Source organism: Microtus pennsylvanicus, chromosome 5, assembly GCF_037038515.1.
Source record: "Microtus pennsylvanicus isolate mMicPen1 chromosome 5, mMicPen1.hap1, whole genome shotgun sequence".
NCBI lineage: Eukaryota > Metazoa > Chordata > Mammalia > Rodentia > Cricetidae > Microtus > Microtus pennsylvanicus.
In genome coordinates this window covers 71,764,332-71,783,684 of record NC_134583.1, presented here as the reverse complement: position 1 = coordinate 71,783,684, position 19,353 = coordinate 71,764,332, and the positions used below count along the sequence as shown (strand labels likewise).

At 40.5% G+C, this 19,353-nt stretch overlaps 1 protein-coding gene across 6 annotated transcripts in view; it reads left to right on the top strand.

The window, feature by feature from the left end:
* The window catches only part of Ate1 (arginyltransferase 1), a 117,775-nt gene extending 99,662 nt beyond the window's left edge, over positions 1 to 18,113 (top strand). For 4 of the 6 annotated variants that reach the window (XM_075972481.1, XM_075972480.1, XM_075972478.1 and 1 more), the window contains exons 11-12: positions 594 to 714; positions 16,085 to 18,113. In XM_075972481.1, coding sequence (XP_075828596.1) covers positions 594 to 714; positions 16,085 to 16,263 — 300 coding nt within the window. In that variant the 3' untranslated portion in view covers positions 16,264 to 18,113. The remainder of the gene's footprint in view (positions 1 to 593; positions 715 to 16,084) is intronic. The other 2 variants (XM_075972484.1, XM_075972482.1) reach the window with 1 other exon arrangement.
* Positions 18,114 to 19,353: the final 1,240 nt, after the last annotated feature.

The following is a 19,353-nucleotide window of genomic DNA, read 5'->3' as shown; positions in this document are numbered from 1 at the left end:
GTATATTAGTAGGATGCTACTTTTTAAAACATTCGCATGGACTGAATATTATCAGCCTTGAGTTAGACAGTGGTGGCGCACGCCTTTAATCCCAGTACTCGGGAGGCAGAGGCTGGCGAATCTCTGTGAGTTTGAGGCCACTACAGAGCTCGTTTCAGGACAGGCTCCAAAGCTACAGAGAAACCCTGTCTTGAAAAACAAAACAAAGGAGCTTAATCTTGAGTCTATAAACTAAAAAAGTTAGTGATTGGGGACAGTAAAATTCTACTTTTGGAAACAAGTTTGCTTTATATGGCTTTGTATAGTTCTCTGATATATGCAAAGCAGCTTCTCTCTGTTCCTCACTAGCTCTTCAAAGACAACTGGATTTTTTCCAAAAGGGTAAACTCTCAAATTCGGAATCGGTATAACCTGCTAAATGTTGATGTGTCACTTTTAGAGAGCCTTGCATTATATATGTGTTCTCTAAATATGGCAAGGCTTTTTTGGTTGTCATTAAGCCTGTCACCAAACCTTTCCTTGACCCTTGGAGCCTCAGAACCCAGGAGTTAGCGTTTGTAATGCCTATGCCTTTTGTCTTCACTTCTCTTTAGGGTCAGTATAGACCTTCTGATTTGCTGTGTCCTGAGACGTATGTCTGGGTACCCATTGAGCAGTGCCTGCCTTCTCTTGACAACTCCAAATACTGCCGTTTCAACCAGGACCCACAAGCAGGTATGTCTATTGCAGAACCCAGCTTGGCATCTTTATCCTTTTTGTGGCTCTTCATAGTTTTTCATACTTGTACACTGTGTCAAAAACCACACGTGTGTTTCTGTGATAGGGAAGACAAGACAATTAAAAACCACACGTGTGTTTCTGTGATAGGGAAGACAAGACAGATAGACAATTAAGAAATGATGTTACTCTTGCTGCTTGCCGCCTGTGTTTTCCCTGTTGGAGTTTCACATGTTTTGAGGACAGAAACCTTTATTTTTATGTTTTAACAATTATCACAATATAAAAATTGTTTGCTTATTTTACCAGTATAGAGGCAGAAATATTGAGCAATCGAACTGAGGCTGTGGGACAGTGCTATGTAGACAGTTAGTTCACGAAGTTTTTGTGCTGGCACTTTTCGTCTGTCCCCGGTATGTCTCCTTTTCCATGTCCTTTTCGAGGTCCTGCCTAGAATAGCCTCCACCATATTTTGTTCATTATTATTCTCTTATAAGTGTATAGAGACACTAGAAGAGTAGCCACAAGTTAAGATCCTGACTTCATGACAAATAGGTATCTGTGCTTTTAGGCAATTGAGAATCTTCCCTGCTTTCAGATTCCTTACTTAGTGTTAAGATAAAAATAAGTGTCAAGTGTGGTGGGATATGCCTAGAACCCTAGCAATTGTAAGTTAGAGGCAGGAGAATCACCTATTTAGCGTCAGCCTCAGCTGTCTTGTCATGAGTTTGGGGTGAGTCTGAGCAACGTGAGACCCTGTCTGAAACAAAAGAAAATAATAGGACAACCTTTATGTTTGATTGAAGTATTGTATGTATGTATAAAAATGCCATAATGTATGTGTTAATAAAAATATAGTAAGACCTACCTTATTAAGTTATACCAAGAGGAAAATCAGACCCAGATATTAAGAATCGTCCCTATTGTTTTGGTTTTATTGTTCAAGTTAGGTTAGGATGTTGCCTCAGATTTATGCCAGAGGCTTTTGTTGGCATTTATTCCCATTTGTTCTGCCCCTTCTCTCTGAGAGAAAAAAAAGTATGTCCTGTTTAGCTCCTTGGAGTCTAAGTGCCACTGAAAGTGTAAAACACCTCTTGGTCTACAGAGCAGGGCTTTGTTAAACTGGCACACGTTTGATGCTCTCGGCTTATATTATGCCACTGTGTGTGGCTTCCCCGGACTGAAGTCCACTGATGTTCCAAACTGTGCTTTGAGTCTTCACAGTCTACTACTGAGGTGTTACCTGATTCATACCTCATTAGAATACGGAAGGGAGAAAATGCAAGCCTGGCAGAGGGCAACGGTCAGGTGAGAATGAGGGGTGAAGAAAGAAAAGAAACGCATGGACTTCTCAGTTCTGAAATGACCATTTTTTTCTCACCAGCTTTTGTTTGTTTTAGTTTTTCAAGACAGGGTTTCTCTAACTTTGGAGCCTGTCCTGGAACTTGCTCTGTAGACCAGGCTGGCCTCAAACTCACAAAGATCCACCTGCCTCTGCCTCCAGAGTGCTGGGATTAAAGGTGTGCGCCACCACTGCCTGGCCAGTTTGTGGGGTTTTTTGTTTGTTTGTTTGTTTTTGAATGAAATTGGTTTATGTGATACATTTGTTACCCTGAAAAGCTGATATGAAATCATGAATGACACATCTTACCTATAGTAGTACCGTGGAATCTGAAGAGTGGCCACAGTGGGCCCAGCTATCCCATTTGCCAGACGCTCTGGCATCACCCCAGGTTTTCTAGCCAGGACTTAAATCCCATACCTTAAGTTGCTAATCAGAATGGGATTGTTTCATTCTAAGTTATACTGTACTGATCAAACAGATAATGTTGCTTTAAAACACTGACTTTGTCAGTGGGCTTTGGCATCAGGTCCATAGCCAAAGGCAGCCGTGTTCAAGAGGAAAGCCCATAATTACCCACTACCCGTGTCTTAGAAAACACTTCCGCTTTGCCTCCTCTGGGTCAGTAGCTTGTAATGAAAGCTGCGGGCCATCTTTTCGAGTTCTTTCCTTCATAGTACTGTGGTCTTCAGCTTGTTTCTGACTCTTACACGTGAACACAATTTTACTCTCTTTCTTAAATTAGTTTAAAGGTTTCTTGGAGATGCAAGAGACCATAAGTTCCCCATGTTTTGTGAAGCTGAAACATGACCTTCTCATTTCCATGCATGGAATGGGCATGCAAGTAAATACTCATTCAGTTTATTGATTTTAAAATTCCTTTCCAAAACAAGTGCTAATAAGCATTTCATAGCAAAACCAGTTTAGTCTTGCATTGCCTACTGTTATCAAGAAGACAGTCTGTTCTGGCGAGTGATGAACACATAGCATGTTGTTTCCTGTATTCTGCTGGGTTCTGCTCCTCAGGGCAGACACTGGCTGTTAACTATTCATCGTTTAGAATTCATTTACAGTCAGAGTAAACTTGAGAATAGAGTTTCCAAGCACATGAAGATCATTTTCCATGTGTTGTGTCTTTGTAACTTTGAAGAGAATATTGTATAGTTTTATCAATATTGAATATCACAGTCCAGACACTATTTGAAATCACACTTATGTCCTGTGGTTTTAGGAAATTAAAATGCAGTTACATGCTGGAGTGTATTGAGCCTGCTGTGAAACACGGTCATTGGAGGTTTAAATGGCAAACTGTGAGAAACTCTCCTCCTCTCTGGGGCCAGTTTTATTTCTACATGACCCAAACTCTGACTCAGAGAAAACACGGAGCCTGATGTGAGGAGTATTGCTAGCTGGCCTGTTTTTCAATCACGAAGTCTTTGCTCTCCCAGATGTTCTGTGGTTCAAGGGCCTACAGTAGGTGCCTCAGCTGATCTCGTTATGCTCTGTAAAGTGGTTTCATTTTACAGAAAAATCTCATATTCTCCGCACCCTAAGTTGCTATAAGACTCTGAAATACCCACTCCCATGCCCTTGCAATCTGCTCCCAGCACTCCCTCCTCGTCTTGTGTTTTATGAGTGTTTGTTTAACTCTTTAGCCTGGACAGCAAACCCTTTGTATTTACTGTGTTAAGGCACTATGTGGGCAAGAGGTGACTGACTTCTAACAACTGTAAAAGAAATTTACTTGTTGTAAATGGGTATTTTGTTTTCAGTTTAGAACTTCTGTCTATTCCATCAAAATATGTTTAGAAATTTCTCAAATAACTTTGAAGGAAAATAATGTCCCATTGTTTTTAAAATTAGAAATTGGCTATATACAGACAGACTTAAAATAATCCAGTACCACATTTACACTTTACTTTCTTAAGTATTTATATGTTATTGTTGTGTGTGTTGTATGTATGGGGTACAAGGACCATGGCATGTATGTAGAGGTCCGGGAGCAACTTTATAGAGTCAGTTCTCTGACTGTCACTGGAGAGGTCCAGGGAATGAGCACGGGGCAGGCTTTCATGGCAAGCCTGTACCAGCCAGGCCATCGCACTAGCCTTTATTTTACCTTTTTCCTTAAATTACTTCTTTAAAACTATTTTCTGGGAGCCTTTGTAGAAATTTGGCTCAGATGTGGACTGAACATGTCATCCAGTGACAGAACGCTTGTCGCTCGTGCACAAGGCTCCGGAGTTAGTTAGGGAAGGGAGCTAGAGTGCAGTCAGAGGATGCACAGGTGTGCGGCAGCCGCAGCGACAGTGCCTCCTGTTCTCCACTGCTCTTCCTGTGAATGGAGCTGTGGATGCTTTGTGAAGCAGAACAGGGTTGCTTGTGTTACTTTACTTTTGGTTAGATAGAAATCACTTTTGGTAAGGTAAAAACTACTTGGTTGTTAATTTGACCATAAAGAAAACAAATACTACTCTTATAGGGCAGGCACTATCTTAACGTAGACAGTTCTTACACACACTTTGTTGAAACAGTAGCCGGTATTTTGGAGTTGATTTTTAAGCCTTGATAAACAGTGTTGAGCATATAATTTGGTATTACTCAAAGGTATTACAATCCTTGCTTTATTGTTTTCCAGAGCGAAGCTTTATTGAGTATACATTACTTCTCCAGCACCATCCTGTTTCCCCCGTGTTACTCATTTTATATTAACTGTTCAATGTTCATTGCAAAAATACAGCTAAAATTCGTTTTGTCAAAGGATGAAAATATATTTTTTCCAGTTTTTTCTATACTTTTAAAAGTACTTGTTTTTATTTTTAGATAATTTTTATTTCACTTATAATTACAGTAATGGATACCTTTTACCATAGAGTAGTCTAAAGTTGGTTTGCTTCTAAGCAGACTTTGAAATGTTGGTAAGAAATTTTCTCATTTGTCTCTACTGTGACCAAGCCATACACCATTGCTTTTGAACTAAATTTGCTATAAAAATAATGACAATTAATTTGGATCAAGTGCTTTGTGCATTTTCCTGGGGTAGACTGTTTCTAGAACATCTTAACTCTTCCCAGAGTGACTGAAAATCCTAAGCTAATTAAAGAAGCTTCATAGCAGTGCGGTCCCCTGAAGCTTCATTTGTGTTATTTATGTTATTTCAAAGGGAGCCTCTTTTCTTTTCACTCCATTCTTTTTCCTCCCTGGCATGGTTCCCTGACATTTTTTCCTATACTTCTGTAGTTCTCCAGCATGTGTCCATAGAACACCCAGCCTTACTCAGATCTTGAGTGTTTGTGGAGGAGCTGTCCCAGAAAGTCTCTGTCTTGTGTTCACTGATTTGTGTCTGTAGGCCTGGCATTGCTTCCTTCAGAAGGGCATATGAGCCAGCATGTTCTCTTAACCACTGAGACATCTCTTCAACCCATGCAAACATGTTCTCTTAATCTCTAGGAAACAATGCCTAGTAAGAAAGCAAACTTCCCAAAACTTCCTTAGGGCCCTCAGAATCCTCTGCAGTGATGATTCATGACAAAGAGAGGATTGTCCTAACAGGTGCAGGGTCAAGTTGCTGTTCTTTTAGCACTTCTAAAGATAAAATTGTGTTCTTTAGAATGGTAACTTTCTTTAAAAAAAAAACAACTTATTGTAAGTACATGTAAACATATACACACATATATGTTTATATTCACATACATATCACAGTATGTGCGTCTAGCTCACCTATCTTGTGTTCCAGGGATTGAATATAGCACCTTTCTCTACTCAGTGAGCTGCGTCAGTGGCTCCCAGATAGTTTTTAAATTTTTTTATGTCAGTCTAACTATTCAAAGTTATAAACTGAGTAGTATTGCTTGAAGTCTAGTTAATAAATATTCTTATTATCAGTAATGATGATGATGATTAGCTATAGCCAGCTGGAGGGAGAACCAGGTGTACCAGACTACATGTTACAAAGGAGTTGGCATCCAAGCAAGAAAATAACCTGGACATTTGGTTCAAATAGTTGGTAAGTCTGGGGAATTTGTATTGATATGGAAAAAAATAGACTGTTGAAATATTGTGAACAAGCTTTGTTAGATATACAGGTGAACATATTTTTGTCTTTTCACAACGTCAGAATTTATGAATGACAACTAATTCACAAGATTTCAGCGGCAGCATTGTTCCAGATTCTTCCACTTTCCTCAGTGACCATGGCCAAGGCAAACACAGGCTCTTTTAGTACAATCTTAATTACTAATATTAACTCTGACCACATATTACATACAACACAATAGATTTGTCTGTCTGTCTACCCATTCACCCATCTGTCTAGCCAGCCAGCCAGCCAGCCAGCCATGAATGGCTGAAAAATGTTAAACTGCAGTTCAAAATGTTTCAGAAGTCCTGGGATACAGCATCTGAGGAGCACAATAACCAAAAGAAGGTCTTTGGAGAGGCAGCTGTGGCTGCTGTTGTGGAGTCCAGCAGTAAGGCTGGAGCTGAGCTAGAGTTGAGTCCACCTGCAGAGGCGAAAGGATGAGACCAGGTCAGGAGCTGGGTGGTGATGGTGCATGCCTTTAATCTCTGTGAGTTTGAGGTCTGTCTGAACTACAAGAGCTAGTTCCAGGAAACGCTCCAAAACTACAGTGAAACTTTGTCTCAAAACAAAACAAAACAAAATACCAGATCAGATGAATGAATGGGTAGATGAAAATAGCAAGTCTCTATGTGCAAAGTGGATGATGGGCTGATGATAGCAATTCAAGTACATTGCATCAAGGACAGGTAGTCCAGGCCTCCACAGCACCTCACCATCACTGCACTTTCTTCCTCTCCTCACAGAAAGGTAGTTTGTTCTTATCTGAGGCTAATCTTCCCTCCTGTCCTCCATAGTTTTTCATGTTTCAGTACTTCTCAGACACCTTGATGTACTCTGACTTCATAAATTTAGGGAGAACAGAGGAAGCCCTGAGTAAAGTAAGTATAGTCTGCGGCATGTATACTATAAACCTTTCTTGTTTATCTGTATGTCATAACTCCACTTCCTTGTTCAGCTATGTGTGATAGCCCTATCTTTCTGTTCAACTCCATATACTAAATATTCTGAGCGTCTGGGATGCTGTGGTTTCTCTACCAGAGAGCCCAGGCCGTCTGAGTCCAGCTTTTCTGTTAATGTGCCCATCTGCCTGGCTTTTCTTCATTTCTCACCCCCCCCCCCCAGGTCTGTCCCCAGAACTCTGATGGATGCAGCACATAAAAAAAATAACCTTTACTTTCTTCAATTGTTTTTCTTCAGTATCTGGTCACATGGTTGAAAAAAGTCACATGGTCCCCTTCTGACACCAAGGAATAAGCTGCATCAGTTTGCACTGGACACTGAGTTGCTGATTTGAGTTTAATAAACAAAAAAACTAAATGAATTTTGGTTTATAAATGAGACATAATTTTCAGCACTTTTTGAAGTGACCCTAAACATGCTTATGCATTTTGATATATATATGTATATGAAGCTTTTTTGCTAAGCATTGATAATTATAAAATCAAAGTATCCATCAGCTATGGAAAACATTGAAGATGTTTCATCAGATGTTTAGCCAAGATTGAATTCTTTATGTGAAAATAAACAAACACATCTGATTAGCATAGAAACTTCTTTTGCCTTTAATAAATGATAAAATTATATATTTAATTAACAAAGAATGGTTCTAAAATTAGTTTCTTTATGATTTATTATTAAAAATGTCTTGCTTGTGTACCTATTTTATATACCCATGTACCTGGGGCTATATGAACATTCTTAGGTGAAATAATGTTGTGAGTAGCCGCCTAGAATGGCATGGGCCTTGGTTTGGAAACTGCACTTCACTTCCTCAGACCAACTAAGGAAGAAATAACTTACATAGACCATAACTGTTGCTTAAGTGTTGCAGCCAGTAAGTAAATGACTATTCTCTGTAGTGTTGAGGCAAGCAGGCCTGCTTTTTGTCCCACCCGGCTCCGGCATGGCTGTCTTAGCCCCAGAATAATTACACGGAAACTATATTCATTTAAACACTGCCTGACCCATTGCTCTAGCCTCTTACTGGCTAACTCTCACATCTTGATTAATCCATTTCTATTAAAGTGTATCGCCACTTGACTGTGGCTTACCAGCATGAGTAACCACCGTCCGTCCATCTTGGGTAGGAAAAGCATGGCGTCTGCCTGACTCTGCTTTCTTTCTCCCAGCATTCTGTTCAGTCTACTCTGCCTACCTATGTTCTGACCTATCAGGCCAAGTAGTTTTCTTTATTAATTAACCAATGAAAGCAACAGATAGAAGACCCTCCTACATGAATTCTCTGTAGTTTGGAGTTCAGAATGAGTGTTTGAGATAGTAGATAGCTTACCACAAACTTTTACCTTGTTAGTTTTAGGCCAGGAAGGCACAGCTTACTGTATTTATTCCTCACTTGGCGCATTCAACCTCCTCTCTGGTTCATTTCTTCTGAAATAGTACCGTTTGCAAGTTAAGGCTGCCTCCTTGAAAGTCTTGCCCTCTCTGGGCCTGTCTCTCCTCGTCTACCCCAGCACTTGCGTGCAAGTGTGCGGGAAGATTTCAACCTGAAACAGCGTCACTAGGTATCGCACACTGTGTCTTTGCTGCTGTTGGCCGCTGAATTGATTTCACAAATCACGACTGTAGAAAGACCGAGTCAGAGTCTGCATTTTCAAGTTGGTGTGTGCACAGGTATTAAGCCTTAACTCATATTTTAAAGAATGACTTTAATTTATACGAAAGTGGATTCAAAGGTTTCTTCTAGTTTAAAAATTAGTACTCAGTTCATTAATGTAAGTCTATTAAAGAAAGATTTGTCCTGTTTGTCAAATCTGAATGCAGATTACAAATCATATTTTCAATGTATAAGCCTTTAAAATTTTAGCAATTATTTAAAGAAAAAGGGACTTTTGAATAACATTTGATTGTATTTACAAGGCACTAATTCAATTTTTAACTTTTAAAATTTTTATAAATGTATTCAATTTCCCACTTAATTTAATTGTCTGACAAAGTATTCTTAGGAACTTAATTAGATTTGTGGACACAATGAACTAAATATTTACTTAGTTTGAAATCACAGTATAAATCAATTAGTTAATTAAGCATTTCCTGTTGAAGTAATAAATCATTGTTTACATAAAAAAAATCTTCAGGAGTCCTCTGTATAACTACTGGAACTAATAACTGAATTAAATAAGATTGTAGCTTATAAAGTTATTATACAGAAGTCAATTGTACTTTATATATTAGCAGCAAACAAAAATGAATTGCGAAAGAATCCTCTTAGAATAACAAAAGAGTATTCATTATTTAGAATTACATGTATCAAAAGACACTCAAGACCACTACATTGAGAACTACCAATCACTGCTCAGAGAACTAAACCATGTTCTGAGTCTTGAAGACTCAATGTTGTTAACATGACAACTGAAGTCTTGAGAGTAGGACCTCTTACTGCTCTGATGGTCCAGTTCTATCTAATTGTATTAGTATACAGTAGTCTTCCGTTCGTTGACACCATCATGTGTTTATTCTCGTCATCATTTCATAATGCTTTTACCAGGTTAAAGCCATTTACAGTGGCTTTCCATTGGTCCCCATATCCTGGAGGAGGTGGGTCATTGATTGTTTATAGCCAAGTGCTTCCCTGTTTAATTAGTGGACGAGCCCAGAGAAGCCTGCATTTGTTAAGCCCATGAGGTTATGTCTTGACCAGTGTTTACGTTTCTTTAGCACTTAAGATTGTTTATTCTCATCTAACTTTAAAGAGCTTTGAACCTGGTAGAATCCTGCATTGTACCAAATTCATAAAATTATTCAAATTTTAGCAATATTCAAATTGTTTGAATTTCAGGTTCCTCTCATTGCATTTTCCATTAATAACATCCAAACTCATTTTATTTGCATTCGCATTGCTTATTCCTAATACCTAACTGTTGTTCTGCAAGAACAGGTAACTGCTAGCTCATGGAGTCATGCTAATTTAGTGCTTCAGCTAGAAACCCAAAGACAAAGGGTCTTTAGACTTCACTAGATTTGTCTCTTTCCACAGTTCACTGACTACCAGGCTGTTTGATTATCGGTGAAATGAGAAACTCAAACTACATGATGTTCAGGTCCTACTGTGTTTTGTAACCTTTGGATAGTTAAAAATTTGTTGAGGATCAAGCTGCTTTCAAACTTGGACATATTATACAAACGCAAGATGGGTGATTCTGAATTACATCAAATGTGTATGTCAAAGGGTGACATCAAGTCTTTTTCTCAGTCACTGTCCACCTTAGTTTTTGAGACAAGAGCTCTCTCTGAACCTGGAGTTCACCAGTGCAGTTAGACTGCCCTGTCAGCGATCCCCTAGCACTGCAACTGCAGACAGGCACTCTCTCTATACTTTGCCTTTTATGTGAGTACTGGGGGTCTGAACTCATATCCTGATATTTGCCTGGCAAGCATTTAGCCAGCTGAACTATCCTCAAGCTCTGCATTTAAGAAACATTTGTGTATCTAGTATGGCTTCCAGATAATGTTTTTTATGAGCTTCTCAGGTGTATGAACAAGTGGGTCTGTTTCTTGTGCCCTCTTTTTATTTTATATACATATACATACACACACATATATATGTATATATATGTGCTCTATCTGCATATACAACTTTATGCCAGAAGAGGGCAGCAGATACCACAAGAGGTAGTTGTGAGCCACCGTCTGGTTGCTGGGAATTGAATTCAGGTCCTCTGGAAAAACAGCCAGTGCTCTTAACTTCTGAGCCATCTCTCCAACCCCTTCTTGTGCCTTCTATTGGACTTGTTTCTTTCTGTTTGTTTTGCACAATTCTGATATGTTAGTGTTTGTTTTATTTCATTTTACTGTTTAATAAAAAAATTACTTAGTGACCATTATTTGAATGTGTTAGGGAAACTTTAAGTGAATTTTATGGGGGATTTGTTCACTTTTGGTTCACTTCACACATTCAGTAGTCTGAGCTTTGGTGTAGAGAGCTGTGGATTTGCAGTTCCAGCTTTTTTTCTTAGTGAAAAAAAAAAGCATATTCTGTGGCCTCCAAAGTGTAAGCTGTGGGGTGCTGGCCACACAACTGTGATGCATGTGCCAGCTCCTCAGGCTGCCTCAGCAGCGGTTTCCTTGGCAGCCCTTAAGTTCCACAGTAAATTGTTGCTTACATGGGAGCTCTGATTTGCATTTTAAATTAATGTCACCTAATTCCCCAAACCTAAATTAAACCAATCTTTTTTCAGGTTACTGAGTACTTAATTATTTACTCTTGACCTGTGTACCTTGTAAACTAGGGGATATTAGGTGGCTGTCATGTGTGGACTAACCATAGACCTGTTTATTATTGAAACCCACTATTTTGCCATTTAAAGTGTGTGTTTTAAAAGTTTCACTCTGAACTGAAGTTTTAGCATTTCCTTGAAATACTTTGTTAACCCATTGTTGTGAATCTTTGATTAAAAACAAAGATTCGTGTGCAGCACACTTCATTTCTTAAATGTTTTCTTAAAGCATTCCAGCTGCACCCAGGAAGGCAGCAAAAGAAGGAGCCCGTTACTGCATTGGCACTTTTTGAATGGGTCAGTGCTACTAGAGTTTGCTTTTGGGCATAGTTCTGGCTTTAAACTGCAAACTACAGGCATTTCTTTGATATAACTACATGCTTTCAAAGTATGTCTGAAAACAAATAGTGCTTTTGGAAAAGTCTTTTGGAGGAGGAAGGGGCACACAGGAAAAGTCTTTTGGAGGAGGAAGGGGCACACAGGAAAAGCATTTGCTTTATAGCTGTGCTGTGTCGCTGTTACACTACTTGTTTTTACTCTCCAAAGTCCACTAAAGAATCTGCTTTTCTGCTTTCAGAAGCTTAACAGAAGCATCTTTGCTGTCTAGAAGGGCCCTCTGCTTTTGCAGAGTCCTCTTGCTGTTTGAGACTTACAAGGTTTTGCTAAGGGAAGAGTTCTGAAAGACTTGAATTTAGGAAGTCTTGACTTTGGAGGACTTGTGAGCCCTGTAGGAGCTGAGCTTTGTGAGCATACAGCTGCTTTTACTGCTCATGTTGGCCACCCCAGCTGACATGGCTGCTGCTTCGCTGTGTGTTTAAGAAGCTTACATGGCCTCCTGTACCTTCTCATAGTGAAAATCTTTTGCTTTGAAGCAGGTATTAAAAAGTGGAAAGTGTAAAGTAAAAATGAAAGCCAAGAGCAGTGGGTCATTTGGGGAGATGCCAGTTGAGACGTGGCAAGTGGATTTTGGCATAAACAAAAGTAATTGCCAAGAGCACATAGAACTCTGAAGTACACAGATCGTACCCCCGAACTGCTACACACAAGAACAGTGTGGAAGGGCATTATAAATATTAATGACCAGCCATCAAACCTACACAGCTCGAGACGTTTTTGAGAGAACATTTCTTCTCTGAGCAGAAAGGTATTTCACCAGGAACAAAGCAAAACTTGTTCTCTGCAGAGCACTTCGTTTATCCCTTTGTGAATAGAAGCCGCTCTGTTGAGGCAGATTGTGAGTCCCAGCCTCATCTCCAGACGTAACAGAGTCACCACTCCTAGTTATGTGCACCGAATATGAGGTGATTGCCAGAAATGGAGAGTTCACCACAGTTACATATGCTGGGGAAATCAAGGTCCTCTCTTGGGTTCTTCGTTTTGTTAGTAAAAGAGTTTAAGAATAGACTCAAAAGGAAGCTCAAGGGCAGCTTTATTAGAGTTTAAAAGAAAAATGGAAGGGCAGCAAGCTGTGAGTCTCAGCAGCTGCCTGGAGGAGGAAGAGGTTGCAGAGAAAGAGGAAAGGCCTACCTTTTGAGTCAACTGTATGGAATATCGTGTCTCGTTCTTTTGTCTGGCTTGATCTTGTGCAGCTCTTGTGTGGGCAGCTGTGGCTGCTGTGAGTCCGTCGGCGCAATAGCATTTTGTGTACAGAAGAGAGTATTACACAGCACTTCATCTCATCCCCTGGCTCTTCATCTTCTTTCTGCCCCCTCTACCTCAGTGTCCCCGAGCTGTGATGAGGGTGGTCGTAGTGGTGATAAAGATGACCGTGACATTTTATTAAGGATACAGTCCAGCTACTTTGTAGACTATTCCTTACTTGGTGTTCATCATAGGTTTCTCTGTAATCAGTCAAGGTAAGAATATTAGAAATGGTGAATTCATATCAGGAGACCTTTATTGTCACTCATTGATAGCTGTGTCACACACCCGCACTACAGTCAGTATTCTGTATAGGTCAAGTGGTTGATAAATAAGATATCTTCAGATGATATGTAAGTATCCTGTCACATCGAACTTAAAGCTCCTAGTTTTTACACCCTTTGGTAGGACGCTTAGGGTTGGAATACATGGAGTGGGAACTTGAGAGCATGATGACTGCGTGCTGTGCTCAGCGCCCTGTCTCCACGGACACAGCTGCGGGGCTCTCTCGGCCAGGGAATGATACCACTCACCTCCGTTAATAAGGTCAAGATAATCCCCCACAGGTATCCCATACCCTTCTCCCAGTTGGTTCTAGATTCTGTCAGGGTGACCATTAACACGAATATCACATCTCCTGTTATACATTTGCTCAGCATTTTAGCTCTTATATCAATTTATCTGCTGTGTATACGTCTGTATCCTTTAAAAACTATAAAACTTGTTTTCATTTTTATGTAATATTTCTGTAACAATATATTATAAAGATATGCTGATACACTCTTGAATCATTTTTAGAAAAGCCTAGGGAAAAAAAGAAAGCCAGATTGTGGGGGCAGCATGTCCCTTTGATCCCAACACTCAAGAAGCAGAAGCAAGTGGATCTCTGTGAGTTCGAGACCAGCCTGGTCTACAGAGAGAATTCCAGGACAGCCAGGGCTACACAGAGAAACCCTGTCCCTAAATACAAAACAAAAAAGAAAGGCTTAGAAAAGCCTTAGGTCTCTGAGAACAACAAATAATTTACCCCTTCCCCCCAGAGGTACAGCTGTGGTCTGTAGCTTCTCTTGCTTTGGAAGCACCTGTTAAACAGCTCGGCTCCCGTGAGGGAGCAGTTGTGGGGAGAGTGAGCAAGCAGTCCCCGCAGAGTTTTCCTTGATTAAAATGTCATGGAGCTGGCAGTGCATTTGAGTCATTAGTGACCAAATGCTCATCCCTAAGAACTTGCAAGACTCCTTGTGTTTTTATTTTATAAAGTTAAGCTGTGATGCAGCTTTGGGAAAGGAGAAGTAGAAGTTCCTGTATCTTAGTAGGCTGGCAGCTTTCCTTGGGTGCCATGGCAACCGTCTTCATATCAAAATAGCTTGTTCCTGGGTCTCTACAAGGCCCATCAAGGGAAGGTCTTTGGGCTTGTTTAGCACTATAGATTTGTCTGTGAGCATGGATGTCATGTTTATATCTATAAGACGATTCTAAATGGGTCTTGTAAGAATTTGAGCTACATTTTTCCTCCCTGCTAACTAAATCATAATTTTTAGTGTTTTAAGTATCTTACAGAATTTTATGTTTAAGTTACTTTTAATCTTAACTGTGTGGGATGTACATGTCCCATCCTTGAGGATATGACAAGATGATCATAAGCTAGAGGCCATGCAGCCCAACCGACAGAACAGGCAGGCCTGGAGTCTGAGACTGAATGGGCTCCCTCTCCTTCACATGCGTTTGGGCAGATAAATTGTATGCAGTACATTGGTGTTCCCTGTGTCTGGCATCTGAGGAATGGGAGGAATTCTGTTCTTTTCTCTCCTGAAATCTCCTGAGTTTTATTCTGCTTTAGAGCATCAACTTCTGAGAAAGAAGAAACTTTAGATGTTTGTGTCTTAGTTATAAACGCCATTCCTAGCCTTAGGTGGTAGATTACAGCCATGCGTACTTTGTATAAGAAGTTCTGGGTCTGTATTTGATGTGTAGAAAGCATGTGAGTTTCACACTTTGGCTTGGGTTCCTTTCCCAGCACTCTTTACAAGTATACAAATATTCCAGAATTTACTGTCTTGAAGCCCTTGTGTACGTTTTCTTTGGTTGGTGTGTGTGCGCTTGTACGTGTGCGCATGTATGTTGAAGTCTTGCTGTGTAGCCCAGGCTGGCTTAGACCTCTCTACAGCCAGGATGACTTTGAGCTTATGATCTTCCTGCCTCTAATTCCCAAGTGCCAGGACCACAGGCGTACCCCTCCACCCCAGTTCATCCCAGGTATTTTATCCCCAGCATGATAGCTTATTCCATGAAGTCAGGCTGACCACCTTGAGTCTTGTCTTTTCACTAAACCAAAGGCATGCCTCTACCTTCCAGCTCCAAGGTAGAAGTTAGACTCTTGCCCTTATGTTTGTCTGTGTACAGGCTATTGCCTGAAGGAAGGCAGAGATAACTTATTCTCTCAGAAAGGCTCTTGCAGTCCCATAAAGCGCTACTCATGCTGACCAGAACTGAGTCGCGAGACCACGCCCAGCTTCAGGGAAGGCAGGAGCACAGGTGTTCTTGATATAAGCCATGAGTTCTTGTATATGGGAACCAGGAAAGCCCAAAGGAAGCAACAGCACCTTGTACTCTACCTTCTTTTGAAGCTGTGAGAATCTGCCCTGCTGCCCTCCATAAAGAACAGGAGTATGCAAAGCCAGACCTCCTTATGCTGCTCTGTTGACAATAAGTCCGCATGCAGAGCCAGAGCCTCAGGCAGCATGCTAGCTGGAGAGGCACTAAAATTTAATACAGACTCTGGAAAGATTCTGGAACATTATAGATGCCACTGTACCTCAGCAAATCAGAAGGTACAGTATAGCCAGTGGTTTTCAGTTGAGTGTGATTCTTTGACTCTACTTTGTTTTGGCTAGCAAACTAGGGAATGCTTCTTGCCTTTCACTAAGAAACTTCCTGTGTATTCTTAGGAGCATGCTCATGAACATACCGCACAGTGAGGACCTGCGAGGCCATCACGTTTTAGATGATGTACTTTGGCCGTGCACATCTTTGATATACGGCAGTCTTTGATTCGTATTTGTCTCTTTGCAGTGGATGAAGGCCGCAGTAAGGACCTTAACCGACTACGGGTACTGCACAGGCGATCCACCATGCCTTATGCTGTTTATAAGAACTACCAAGAAGACCCGAGTGAGGAGGAGGGTGTTCTGGAGTATGCCAACCTTGTGGGGCAGAAGTGCGCCGAGAGGATGCTGCTGTTCAGAAACTGACAGCCTGCCCCATAGCCCAGCACCAGCCTGGGTACCTGGTCACTGTCCTGCATATCTTGGCTTCTGTAGCCACTCACCAAGTACATTCTTAGAGCTTTTACAAAATATTTTGTGAAATTGTATTTATGAGAATCTTGTGGTTAATATAAAGATTTTAAAATACACTATGATCTAGCCCCTTAATTGGGACTTGTCCTTTTGGAGTTTGCTTCTGGAACAAGGTATGCTAAATGTCTCCAGTAAATATTCTGGGGAGGAAAGTGAAGAAATGAGTCTAAAGAATTTCCTCACACTACTGTTTTTGTCCTGGAAAAAATGCTAATAGAAAAGATGGTTCTCAACCTGTGGGTTGCAACCCCTACAGGGGTTGTATATCAGATATTTACATTACGATTCATAACAGTAGTAAAATTCCAGTTATGAAGTAACAACGAAATAATTTTATGGTTGTGTCACCACAATATGAAGAACCATATTATAGGGCAGCAGAATTAGGAAGGCTGAGAACCACTGACTTAGACTCATACAAGATTTTCCCAGCTCATGCTGGGAAATTTAGGTGGGGTCAAAGGTGACAAACGCATTCCATCGCCAGGAAACATGTCTTCCCCACAAACCAAAGCTCTGTTACTCTGTTCAACATTAAATTCTGCCAGTTTTTCAGTGTGTCATTAATAAACGACCTGAAAAGGCCATGCAAACTTTGCAAAGATCAGATGTTCCCATTGGGTATGTGTCCAGGATGGTCCGGCTATGTCTGTTGTCTTGGCATAGTTATTTGCCTGGCAAATCTTAAGGACCTGAGTTCAGTTCTCGAGAACTCATGTAAAAATGCTGGGTCTGGTAGTGAGTGTGCTCTTGAAATCCCAGCACTGGGGAGTCAGAGGAGCGTCCCTGGAGCACTGGCCAGCAGCCTAACCTACTGAGTAACCTCCAGTACCGAGAGACCCTGTCTGAAAGAAAGTGGACTGTAGTTCTGAGGATGACACCTAGCCCCAGGCCTCCGTACATGCATTTTATGAAGATGTGTGCTTGTCTTTTGAGCTCCTGAGTTGAGTGTGCACCGCAGCTAGTGTAGGGCAGTCAAGGCAAGTATCCCAACTTTGCATTTTGCAAAGTCTGTCTGAGATACCTGATTTTTTTGTCAGTGGCTTTCATCTAAATAAAGACACATGGAGCTTCCAGAGACTGGTTTTCTTTTCTCCAGGCAGGAGCTATGCATGTTCCAGCTCCTTGCTTTAGTCCCTTCTGAGTTCAGGTAGTTTCACACCTCCCTCCATGACAGCACAGATGTCATTTTGGTTCTCGGTGTATTATCTTTATTTAAATTATTTTCAGTTCTTAGAATTTTGTTATTTTTATTATAAATAATCTGAGCACTTTTTATATTCTAAGGTAGAGGATATATTATCAGATAAATATATTCACTCAATTGAAATTATTTAGATAAGAGAAATTATTGTTTATGTTTTCTTTCAAGGAGTTTATCCTATTTTTATCGATTTGCAAATGCCGGTTTTGTGTGGTTTCTTATCATATCAAAATTATTATGTAAAAGAACCTTTCCAGCTTTCTGAACAGCAAATAGTTTGGTTTATAAATATTGTATTATTTCAGTATGAATAAAGGTGAGAGAATATGAACACTTACCCAGAATGATTCTACTGCGGCTGACTTAAAAGAAGGAAATGAAGTGGGAACTTGATATGTTTGAATTACAAGTTATTCAAATGTGTGTTCTTTCCAAAGGAAACCAGTGGCTATAAGACAAAGTAACTTTGATTGCATTTGATAGTTTTGCTCTTCTAAAAAAGACCAAAATGAACAAAATAAAGCTGTTTTTACCTGCAGTGGTTCTTGTCATTCATTTCTTAAAACTATATAGGCCCAGCACCATCTATGCCTGTAATCCCAGCACTCAGTGAGGGCAGGAAGACTAGTCAAGGTCACCTACAACTATATAGCAAGTTTGAGGCCGTCCTGGGATAATGAGACTGCCTCATAATGCATAGCCACTCCCACACATGCACATATACATTCTCAAATACATTACACCTGTAGAAATTTGTAGAAAATGTTGACTATGTGAATTATAAGATTTGTCAATAACCAACTGTAGACCATTTGACTATGTCAATCAAAGTATGGGATGACTTCTCTGGAGAATAAAATAAATCTCTAAGCAAAATGTATATAGATTTTCACATAGTAAATTAGGAGAGGATGAACTTTGGTTTTTTTGAGACAGGGTTTCTCTGTGTAGCCCTGACTGTCCTGAAACTCACTGACCTTGAACTCAGATCCTCCCACCCCTGCCTCCCGAGTGCTGGGATTGAAGGCGCGCGCCACCGCTGCCCAGCTACTGTGGCTATCTTAAAAGAGAATGGTCTTAATGCTTGCATAGTATCCCAGTGTGTACTTATGTTTGCACAAGAAGGCTTTTGGCCCTGAGCCCTCTTTATGCATAATGGGTATTACCAATAGCATTACCAGGTTTTTTGATACTACTTTGTTTCTCCTAGTTTTGATTTTAGAATGTAAAATAACTAGCATTATTCAAACAAGATAAATGATTACAAAAGGAACATTCTTTATCTTTGTAGTCCTGGGGATCAAACCTTATGACGCGGGCAAGCATTCTACCCCTGAGCTTCTACAAAGGGGAAGGCCACCTCTAGCCTGTTACACAGTTATCAACATGGATTTAGTGTCAGCATTGCAGTTTCTTCTCACTGCACCAAATGGCTTAAGTGAAATAAAAGCTATCTTAGGGGTTTCTGTTGCAGCCACGAAACACCACGGCCAAAAAGCAAGTTGAGGAAAGGGTGTATTTGGCGTACACTTCAGAACTGCTGTTTATCGCTGAAGGAAGTCAGGACAGGAACTCAAGACAGGGCAGGATCCTGGAGGCAGGAACTGATGCAGAGGTTATGGAGGGGAGCTGTTTACTGGCTTGCTTTTTGTAGCTTTCTCTGCTTGCTCAGCCCACCTTCTTATGGAAACCAGGAGTAGCAACTCACGGGATGGCACCACCCACCATGGGCCCCTATTGATCACTAAATGAGAAAACGCCTTCCAGCTGGATCTCAT